The sequence below is a fragment of the Barbus barbus genome, assembly GCF_936440315.1.
Source record: "Barbus barbus genome assembly, chromosome: 23".
Lineage (NCBI taxonomy): Eukaryota > Metazoa > Chordata > Actinopteri > Cypriniformes > Cyprinidae > Barbus > Barbus barbus.
Genome location: NC_136751.1, coordinates 7,792,463 through 7,804,313, shown reverse-complemented (window position 1 = coordinate 7,804,313; position 11,851 = coordinate 7,792,463). Strand labels below are relative to the sequence as shown.

Below are 11,851 nucleotides of genomic sequence, written 5' to 3'. Positions count from 1 at the left end.
ATTTAAAGCTTTAATGAATATTTTTGATGTTATTTCATAATAATAATTGATTTAAATACTGTAGAGTGACAAATTAATGTCAAACATTCACATATTCCCTAGTCTCTTAACTCCGATAGACTTCATTAATGAGACTTAAACAAGAATTGTAGGTGAATTATAGGGCACACTGCAGGACCTTGCCATTCATAAATACAACATGTTTGATGTTCATATCCAAGTTAACCAATTAAGTTTCTACAGTATATTTAGTAGCTTATCAGCGGTGACTATGTCAAGTTGATGTACAAATTTACTTTCATGAATGAGTTTTGCTTGCACTAGAATTTCTAAATATATATAGCTAAGTACATGTTTTTTAAAATATATATTTTTTTCATAGCAAGTGTAATATAATCAACATTTAATAATCACAGTTAGCTGATTGATTTGTTTGTCCACATCAGTATTGTTAGCAGTTTCCTGAAAATATCTGTTTACTATTGTTTGGTGTTAAATATTGCTACAGTATTTGGGAGAATTAAAAGTATTTTCCTGTTTTTGTGTTTGTGTTGTGTTGAGTGTAAATACTGAAATGTAAACACACACTTAAAAAATTAATTAAATCAAATAAATAAATATTCTTCAAAACATAATTGGAAAATCTTCAAATGTGTTTTTTTTTATTAAGTTAAAGTTACATAATTCTTCGGGAATCGATGAAAACCGTCGATGATTACATTTTTTATTTATATAGTAAGCCTATAGCTTCGTGATGCTGAAAACAAAATCATTGTGGATCAGAAATATTGAATGGAAAGTACAATGCGTAAGGAAAGCGTCATGAGAGGCGTGGCTGAGAAAGGGAAGGGGCGTGTTGTAATAAAGCGTGTGCAGTAGGGTGGAGTGACAGAGCGTCTCCAATGAGATCTGACTGCTGTTTGCGCAACTGTCGGTGGAGAGCGCAGTCTGACATCGCTGGGAGGGTGAGTTGCTTTATTATTTTCACTTTTATAGAGAGAAATGATAAAGTACCGTATAAAACGCCTTACACAATCAGACTTCATTTAAATGTATTGAGAAAACCCTATATTTATAAGCCGTTCTGTTGGCTCGCTTCTTTTGTGTGCTCGTGCGCAATGGCGCAGCCGGCTTTGTGTTTCTCAGTTGCGCGCGCTGTCTTTCATTTCTCAATGCTGTGTTTTTATCAGATTCAACTCATTTATATGGATTCTGTGTTAATACTAGCGGCAAAAGTGGCGTAAGCAGGCTTACGGTGGACATTGTTGAAACCGAATGCATTTTTCTTCATATAAGGCCTGAACCCAGACATACAGCCGTTATTATGAGTCATTTACCCATTTATGAACTGATCTGCATGCTTTTAATGCTGCATAGAATCTTGAACGCAAGCGCGTGCTTGAATTAACCTGTAATGCCATACAACTTGTTAATAAAACTGTGTTAGTAGATTTGAACTACAACGAGGAATGATACAAAATTAAAACATTCTTAAATCTTGATAAGTGCAATGTACATAGTATTAATTAAGATTTGACAGCAGTGACAATAGCTGCAGTAACTATACTATTTTGGTAGAAATTGTGTTTACCATGGTAATTTTTTGCAAGGGATGTTTACATCAAACCATTAAAGGGGTAGTTGACAAATTAAAATACGAATTAGTTCATTTAAAAATTAGTCTGTAATTTAAAGCTTTAATGAATATTTTTGATGTTATTTCATAATTATAATTGATTTAAATACTGTAGAGTGACAAATTAATGTCAAACATTCACATATTCCCTAGTCTCTTAACTCCGATAGACTTCATTAATGAGACTTAAACAAGAATTGTAGGTGAATTATAGGACACACTGCAGGACCTTGCCATTCATAAATACAACATGTTTGATGTTCATATCCAAGTGGTCAAACTAAATTTATAATATTAAAAAAACCTGTCTAATGTATTATGACTGACTTTATTTTTTATTTTTGTAGAAAATGTCCTGTTGGTTGAGGGAACAGACTTTGTTGCTGGCAGAAGATTACATCAGCTTCTGCAGCGGGATCCAACAGACGCCTCCCAGCGAGTCAGCAGAGGCCATGAGATACCTGGCCAAAGAGATGGAGCAGCAGAACAGAACCAAATTCCGATCCCTCTCCCAGGAGTTCCTGGACACCTGCAGATCAGATCCCAGCAAGTGTCTGCAGAGAGTCATGAGGGAACTGGTGGGAGATGGGAAACTGAACTGGGGGAGGGTGGTCTCCATCTTTACTTTCACTGGAGTGCTGGCCAGTGAGCTCCTGTCCAGAGGAGAGAATTCTGAGTGCTCCCAGAGACTGGCTGAGACCATCGCTGACTACCTTGGAGGGGAAAAACAGGACTGGCTGGTGGAAAACGGAGGCTGGGTAAGCATTAGCTTGTGTAGGCTGGGGCAGAGGCCTTTAGGCTGGTAAATGAAGGTTTTAAAGCCACAATATTTTTGTTTGTGCAGTAGAGCGTCGACTTGTAGATAGTAGGAAGACCCTGTGTAGATTCAACTTTTAGCGAGGCGTTTAGCAAGGGTTTTTTTTCTACGTCAGTTCTCGTTAATGTGAAACTGTGTGGGTGCTTAGTGCATCATTTTATCTTTTGTTTGTGCGCTCAGAAACCCAGCCTAATTTGTACAGTGTTTGGTACCACAATCTTTTTGAACCTTTCCTACCTGTATACTTCAATATGCACTTTGTAAACTGTAATTGAAGGTACTGCAGTGATATGCTGGTCTAGTTTTTGGAGTAGTGCAGTGTATACCTTCTTGTGGCTGCCCTGTTTTTGTCAATTAGAGAGTGACACAAGCCAAAGAATCCTGGGAATGTTTGTGGGGAAGCAGAACTGCTCTTTAAAACACTTTTAAACAGGCTCTCAAATGTCTCACCAAGGACTTTTTTTCTGTGTGGGCGTCCAGTTCGTCAGACTCCCAGGCACTGACCTATGAAAGCAATACTTGTTTCAACTTTAAATACCCTCAATAACCCCAGGAGATGTTGTTTATTTATGCAGACTGATATCTGCTGTAATTACACACATGATTCTGAGGAACATGTTAGTCAACAGTCAAATGCAAATGGTTTAGCCGTAGGGTGGTTTAACAGAAATGTTTCTGTTTCAAAGATTCATGTCTAATGAATGCATTTTCTATGGCCACTCTCTTAAAGTTTTTGTAGCGTAACGGTGCAGTCACATTAGCAAAATTTTGTGGGCAAAAAGGCCCATTGTTTATTGTCAGTAGTGTAGCAATTCAAGGAGCACAGTCACTTTCAAATCAAGCAAATGTCTGTTGGTTAACATGGCAAATTTTCATGACCAGCTTGAAAAATTTTTGCCCTCACACAAAATTCCTGATTGTTTGGATTCCTATTGAAATGGCAGGATTTTGCCTGTGTAAATTCACCAAACAATAGTAAATTTGACCACAACTTTGTCTGCAAATTGAGCGGCAAATTCTCAGATATATCAATTTCCACAACCCTTCTGCTCCTTTTCCATAGAAATATATAAAAGTGCCATATAATCATGTTTCAGGTCTGAAGCCATATAAAATCATTAATATACAATAACTAATAGCGTTTGCCATTTACACGTGCCATAATTGAATGCAGAGGAATAAGCTTTGGCAGAGAGGAAGATTTTAAGCAAATAACGACTTCAATGTTAGTCTGTTCCTCACTGAACGCTTTTGTATGACTTCAGAAGACTTGGAGTATCATGCAAGTCATATGGAGTACATTCTTCCACTTTTGTTCTATGGAAAAGAGTACCTGCATGCACTTCTTTTGTGTTCCGCGATGGAAAGTCACGCAGATTTGGAATGTCATGAGGGCGAGTAAATAATGACGTGAAGGATGAGCCAGCCTCAAAACCAGTTTCATGTTGGTCTAAGCTACTCTTTTTAAACGTCACTAGTGGTGTCATAGTGAAGTCTTAAAATCATAAATCTGCTGGCTTAAGGAAAACGGCAGCTTGTATTTGCATGAATGAAGAGTTTGAGAGGCCTGGTGCAGCCCTTTCTGTCTCTCTTCCCTATTTTCTCTTTCTCTTTCATTTGGCAGCTGTTGAAAGCAGAGCCGAAGGCCACTCAGCCATTTAGTCTATTGTGTTTACCATACGCTTGATCTCCATGCTTCGCTCAGAGTTTGTGCAGCATATCAATGTGAGCTAGTGCACCTGGACTCGCTCTGACCAGTACAGCAGGTGTCTGTCTGAAGACAGCTGCTCTGCCCGACTCGTCAATTCTTCTGCTGTTTGTTTGGGTCCTTGGGTAGTTACAAACAGCAGTTACGCACTCCTGTGCTTTTGCCTTCTGCTTCTGAAACTGTCATATCTACATTTAACCCTTGAAATATTAGTTCGCTTCTGAAACTGGCACACTACATCAAAGAAAGACCAGAGTAGAGCCCAAAGTAATGTCAGAGTAGAGGGGTGAACACTGAGGAGGAAACTGTCTAAATAGTGTTGCAGGTTAGATTCGAACCTGTGTCTCTCACATGAGCACTAAAACTTAAAGGGATCATGACATTACTTTATAAGTGAATCTCACTGAATATATTAAAGTATATAATGTTAATAAAGATTTTTTTTTTTATACACACAGATATTTACATTTTTGGCTGAAGTGATCCGTTATAAGGAGGAGGCAGCTTTTTTAAGGCTTACCAGTAAATGATTGGCTGAAATTATCAACACCCATTTATGGACAAAGCTTTATGAAATTGTTGCGATGCAGCGGCTGTCAGATCTAATACAGTTCGCTGCTGCTTCTTTCAACAGAAGCGTCTTTGCGAACTCTCCATTAAACTGTTGCTCGTTTACAAAACATTCTGCAGTCAAATGCTCTGAACAAACCTAAAATCCATTGAGGAGATCCAAGATGCCATTTAAAAATAAACTATCCACTTGTTCCTGATGCTGGGATCCTTCTGAAGGTTGTACAGAGAGACAAATGATCAGTTTTAATAGGACTCTTCCTTTTGTCCTGTTGTCGAGAGTAGCTAAAGTGCATGGATTGTCAGAAACATTCGGCCAAAACAATATATGCTGATTTTTTTAAGCTGCTCACTAGATTTTGAAACTATGAAAATGTATCAAACGTGTATTATCCACTACTCCACAGCGCTGAGGAATATTTAATTTGAATATTGTTAAAGATGTATGTGCCGCTCCTCCTGAGAGCAGGGTTATGTAATGCTCTCATATGTTCAGAGTGAGTAAGTAGGCTGTGCTATTATGTAATATCTCTGCATATTGTTGACATTTTAGCTACTTTGTCTAATTAGGTCCAAAATACTGATCTAACTGTATCATATGTGTGTGGGAAGAAAAATATGAATCTCATCCTGATCTGTCCTGTCTCTTGTAGGAGGGTTTCTGCAGGTTTTTCCACAACGCAAGACAGACGAACCAAGAGTCCTCGATGAAGACAGCACTGTTTGCAGCAGCAGGAGTGGGTTTAGCTGGTCTAACCTTTCTCTTAGTACGCTAATGATTTTAGGTTTTCTCGCTCTCTCTCTTTCACACACAAGACACCTGCATTCTGTTTTCTCTCATTATGGCTATAAGTCAAAGCAGTTCTGCTCTTCAGGTTTTCTGCACATTTCTTTCCATGTCCACGCCTGTAATTACAGCAAACAGTCATTCATGTTGATTGTACACTCTTCCCATGGCCTTCAGGAGAAAAGTATGGAAGTTCTAATTCTTTGCATATCTAACATGGTGCTTTTTATTTTATAGTTGCTTTTGTCACTTGTTCCTGTGTAAATCATGTTAGTTTAGATAGTATTTACAGTTTGTGAAAATGACACCATAGTTTATTGTTTGTAAAGTTCCTTTCAGTCTGAAAACAAGACGCCCACCAATCACAGTTGTCAGAAACCACTGTAACACATTACAGACAAAATGTATGTATTTTGTAACGACAGAGCAATTCTCTTTGTTAGACCACTTTTTGCCTTAACTAGTGGTTTACATATGATCATTTACACCTTTGGGATGTCTCAGTTTCATCCAGGAAGTCATTTGTCATTTTTTACCAGTAGGTGCTAGCTTGTTTGGTTTCAAACAAATCTCTCAGATGTTTTGCCCATTGTAAGTTTACGTTGTAAATTTATTTATTTACCTCTTAAGAACAAATTATTACTATTTAGGCAATTCCCAACAATTGACAAAACATTATATTTTTGCATTTTTATTTATTAACTTCTTAATAAAATTTTACTGTGAAACAATTTTGTGTTGTATGTAAATGATATAAATAAGAACTGGTTTGTTTCTGGTTGCTTCTCTAATATGCAAGTGCACACATGTTTTGTTTTGTCCTGAAATTTCAGAGCACATTTCCTTTTGCAACGCAAGTATTTGTTGCATAATTGCTACAAAGCCCCTGAGATTCTCAGTGCTTCTACTTGGGTGCATAGACTAGTAGTCCACGTAAAGCATACAGGAATGGCCCATTACAGGGCTACAAAGGGCACTTTTAAAACCTAAAATGCTAAATGCAGGTAGATTTTACAAACATGCATAATGATGGTCAAATTTCCTTTTCTTGTAGGTATTCTAGAAAGCAGGGTTAACTTTGTGTCATATAAACCCCAAATTGTGGGTTGATTTAACCCAAATCTTTCTTAATTGCAGTTATCAGTTCCATAAACACATCTGTATGTTCAATTATCTCAGAGCACCCTGTTCCGCATTTGCGGTGTTAACCCACCTTGCGGTTCCAAATTAGTTCGATATGAAACAATGCATTTGATGCAATGTTACGACAAGATGCTTAGCACCAAACAACCATGGGTGCGTTTCCCAAAAACAACTATGATCGCAAGTTCCATCGTTAACAAATAGAGTTCAATGGAATTAACGACCATAGTTAGCTCGCGATGCTTTTGGGAAACACACCCCAGTTGTGTACCTCATATTCACATGCTTTCAACAATCACAAAAACACAGTGTGTCGTACTGTATAAACATTTTAGTATTTGAGGGGAAAATGTCAATTGGAGTTAAGAAGAGACTGTTTAATTGTTATCTACACTCTTAAAAATAAAGGTGCTTCAAAAGGTTCTTCAAGCGATGCCATAGAAGAACCATTTTTGGTTCCACAAAGAACCATTCAGTCAAAGGTTCTTTAAACAACCATCTTTTTCTTACCCTTTTATAAACTGAAGAACCTTTTTTCACCACAAATAACCTTTTGTGAAACGGAAAGGTTCTTTAGATGTAAAAGGTTCTTAATTTAGACAAAAAGGTTCTTCTATGGCATCGTGAAGCACCTTTTATTTTGAAGTGTATATAGTCCAAAATTCCTTTCAGAGAAAACTTAATCGCACTTGGCAATATATTGGGATGCTATGCAATGCTAGTGCATTCAAGTAAATAGGACACATGCTGTGTTCTTTTAGTTAAGGACACTGACATTGCAAATATGCAAATAAGAGCATTGGGAATGTAGAGTCTGAAACGTCAATGTATAAATACCCAGGAGTAATTGTTATCACCAGGTAAAGTGTGAAGCAAGATAACTTGGGATACCATTTACCTGGGGTTTAAAATGACCCAGGCTTAATTATTTCAAATTTGAAAAACCATTAGCATTTGTATGTAATTTCAGACACAGTAGAGCCACCACAGAAATTGAAATGGATTAATACATCTGAATAATTACTCTCTCTTTGAGTACTAATGTAAAAAGTAAAAATGCAATTGCATTGGTCAAGCATTTCTGTCTGCCATTGCATGCTTCAGTATATTTTGCGCGTACCCTCTTAAACACAAACAAATCTCTTCCACTTAAGAGAAACTGGATGCCATTCTGCTGACTATCATATTTCCAAACATTTTGTGCACACATGCTGAGAGAGTAATTCTGATGAGTCTTTAACGTACCAGCTGCAATCATACACAAAATGTTCTGGAAGAGAAGCCAGTGCTGGTGGCAGATGTGAGCAAGTCTGGAAGAATGCAGCATTCCAGTGGAAAAAGTTATTGCTCAGCTTGCTTGGGAGTCTTAATAGAGTTCTCAGTTAAGTTCAGATCAACCTAGTCTTAGATGTTTGGAACCAAACGATGTCTTAGATGGAAGAACTATAGATGGAAGAATATAGATCTCATATTGAGATCTATATTCCTTTGAATTGTAGACTTTGATATCTTGGAAAGCCTGAGCAGAGATAAGACCTTACTGACATTTCTTCTGAAAGAGATCCATGAATAGAATACTTGAGTTCTTGTTCTTCAGAAGGAGCATCTGGGAAGCAGGAGACTTACACAAACATCTCAATTTGCTCTCCATATGATCTCCCGACTGTCTAGGGGAGAACATTATTTCATACAAAGCTGTTCAGTCAATGTCAGAAACATTGAGAGCTCATGGTGTGCAAAACGGTATCTGCCAACAGAGCAATAAACTGACTACAATCATGCAGTGCCATTGTTACAGCCAAGATTAAATGTTTTCCTTTCTGTTTCTGCTCTTTTAAACCCAACTGTGTTGGTTTCCAGTACAACTGACTCAGCAGAACATTCCAGCTGTTCCATTTACCAAATGCTGACAATGCTACAAAACAGAAATACAGAAACAATTGTTCTCCAATACTGTTTTACCCAAGACCAAGACCCTCATTTATAAAACGTTTAATGGAAACTGTCATGTGATCGAAGATCATTTCTGAAATTTGTGTATTTCCAAATATCTGCAGTACTCCGAATCTGCCACAAGGAAAACTACTAAGCTTGACATAGCCCTAAGCACTCCACGTCAAAAATAAACGTTTTTATAAATCTGAACGTTGGCATGGATTTCAGCATATACATACTCTAAGATCAGATCTGTCCAGACACACGTTTAACAAATGTGGAAGAGCCCTGGGGTTGGCTTCCTTTCAGTTCATGTATTCGATTGATGTGGCCACATCCCACAGACTTGGAATGGCAAGAAAAGGAACCGAGTTAACTGCAATGCAAAGGAATTTTTGATCTTAGTCATTTTTGCTACAAACATAAATGATAATATATGAAAATTAACTCAAATTTGTGGTATGCAGTATGGAAATATGTGGAATTTTGAACAATGGGTGTATAAATACCTTTTATGTGTATGAGCATATTTATAGGTAATTGATTTTGAAAATGAAATGCATTTCTTTTTATCTTTTTTTTTTTATAATTGCATTCTGCTCAAAGCATTCTCAGTTCATTTCTAAGTAGCAAATAGTCCTGTCTAGAATATGTATGATAACTGAATGACTGTCTGTGTCTGTATTTACACAGCTTTATATTGTCTCATAGTTTGCATCGATGGACTGAATTTGTCAGTGCTTTGCATGTGCTCTTCTGATTTAGCCTTCATCCCCCACTCGCAGATCTGATGTGGGAACAAGAACAAGGATGTATTTTCTTCATTCACAGCTGGTCTAGACTTTTTTACGTTGCTCTTTCTCTCTGTGGGTCATGTCTGCATTTGCTTAAAGTTTAATCTAAGCTAACACCCTGATCTTCAGCTGAAATCCAAGTATACTCTATATAATTATGCAATTTATACCAGCATACTGGAACAAATACAAAACAAATGCATTTGCAGACAGCATATTTTTTGCACATGGTCTGCACATGCTTTCTCCCTCATCATAACATTTGCCTTTATTCCGTTTCTTTTTCATCTTTTCTCATAATGCTTAAAATCATAACAGTTTTCTCTTTGAAGTCATTCCACAGATACCTGCATCAAAGTTCTCTTTGAGTTGTGTGTTGTCTTTGATAGTATTGTATGTAACTGGTTCTGCAAAGACACGTTGCCCCTGAAAACACACTATAGTTTCTGTGTGCAGTATAAAACACAAAGAGAAAATGGTATGAACTGCTATTGTTTCCCAGCATTCTGATTCTCTTCGGTAATTCAAACCAACACTCACTTCACCCAGAGGAAAGTTATATTGCTCAGCGTATGCTTCTGAAAATTACTAAAACTGACAAAAATAGTCAGGTGTTCACATACAGCAGGGGTCTCCAATCCTTCTCCTGGAGAACTCTTGTCCTGCAGAATTTCCACTCCGACCCCAATCAAACACATCTGAAACAGGTAATCAAGGTGTTCAGGATTACTTGATGATTACAGGCAGTTGTGTTGGAACTGAAGTCTGCAGGACAGTAGCTCTCCAGGAGCAGGGTTGGAGGTCCCTGACACACAGAGTATGGAGATGTACAATAAATGTAGCAGCTCAGATCATTTGATAATTTTTGGGTGAACTATTCCTTGAAGGGAGTACAAGTACCCTCTAATAATCAGATATTAACCAAAATAGATACCAATATTTGACAACCTTGATGCTGCTCTGCTGCACTCCATTACACACAACTTTGTAATACAGGTAAATTTACATTTCAGGCTGGTCTGCTTCAGTCATTTAACAGCACTCATCAATGTCAAACGACTGAGATGGCCAATCAAATCAAAGAAGGCGGGTTTGCCTGTTTGGGGTAATAACGTTTAATTTCCCACAACCTCTGTAGTCTCACTTAGCCACTTGTTAGCAACCGCATTTTTCAAGACAAATAGAAGCTTTAAAAAAACTGCAAGGGAAAAATAAAACATAAATATCTTGAGCTGATTGTTTCAGACGTTTAACAAAAAAAAAAAAAAAAAATACACGTTGATGCAAACTTGTTTTAGTGTTTTGGCCTGCAAACATTCTTCATCCTATCAGCACTCAATGCAAACGCGATGCTACAGTTTTAATAGTGAAAGAATGCAAGCGTGCAAGGTCAAACGTAAGTAGCTAAACAGATAATGTTAAACAACTGTTATGATAGAAATGTGTTAAATGACCTACAGTGATATCTAGTGATAAAAACTAAGCTTTTTTTGTCAAATGTCTCCCTTTCAATTCGAGAGTAGGCTCTTATTCATGATAGGCGATGTGATTCATGTAATTAATAACTGAATGTTGCGCGACAAGAAACATCAATAGATCAGTTTTTGGCATATGAATATTACTCATGCTTAGGAGTGGCTTGTTGAGAAAAGGTATGCTATGATTACGATGTTCACCTGCCAGATGATAAAACAGAAGAAAATCACGTAGTCTTACATTGTCAGCGGGATCAGAATAAGAAACTCTTGTGACTTGGCCCATTAGGAAGCCACCTAGCAACCTCACACTAATGAACTAAAATTGAAATATTCCATTTTGTAAATATAAAATGCACATGCAAATGTTGATCAAATACATCACGCAGTGTAAGACTAGCTGTGCTGGATCAAGTGTTTCTCAACCACATTCATGTAGCCCCCCAACATACATGCAGTGTTGAGGAAATGTGGTTGAGACCACTGTGCTAGAGTAAATAGAATTTAGTAATTTTCGTATCAGCCTGCAGAGCCGACAGATGCAGAACATCTGAGCTGAGTTTGACGGTTTTGGTCTCGCACCCATGTGCTGTGTAGAGACAGAGCACTTTTTCCTGTTACAGTTCTGAGAATTCAATTAAAGCGCTGAGCTGTATCCTGTTCCTGTGCTGCTTCTAACCTCACAGATGTGGCTTGTCTCACCCTTTCCTCAAAGATAAGTCTACACGAACACTTACAACACACGACACTTAACACTAACAAAATGTATACCTCAGACCATGATGAAGGCTTTGAAATAAGATGTTTTAAAACATAATTAATAATGGTTTTGCTAGTTCTTCCTATGTCATTTTCAGTTGTTAGTGTTAAGGCAGCGTGCAGCAGCATGTATATGTGGCTGTCCTCTATTTAAAGGGTGTTTAATTATAGGACTTCAGGAAAGAACCAGAAGTACTGAAAATGAGCTGGAACAATATGAACTTGGC

The 11,851-nt window shown here is 37.5% G+C and overlaps 1 protein-coding gene across 2 annotated transcripts; it reads left to right on the top strand.

Annotated features, from left to right (window-relative positions):
* The first annotated feature begins 889 nt into the window (after nt 1-889).
* LOC306843093 (anti-apoptotic protein NR13-like) lies at nt 890-10,641 on the top strand. 2 transcript variants are annotated; one of them, XM_079374354.1, is made up of 3 exons: nt 890-965; nt 1,984-2,394; nt 5,385-10,641. In XM_079374354.1, exons 1-3 carry the CDS (start codon nt 903-905, stop codon nt 5,505-5,507), a joined length of 597 nt encoding a protein of 198 aa, XP_079230480.1. In that variant the 5' UTR covers nt 890-902; the 3' UTR covers nt 5,508-10,641. The 2 variants fall into 2 exon arrangements, with proteins under 2 accessions (XP_079230480.1, XP_079230481.1); XM_079374355.1 differs by lacking the exon at nt 890-965 and having other exon boundaries at nt 5,385-6,292.
* Nucleotides 10,642-11,851: the final 1,210 nt, after the last annotated feature.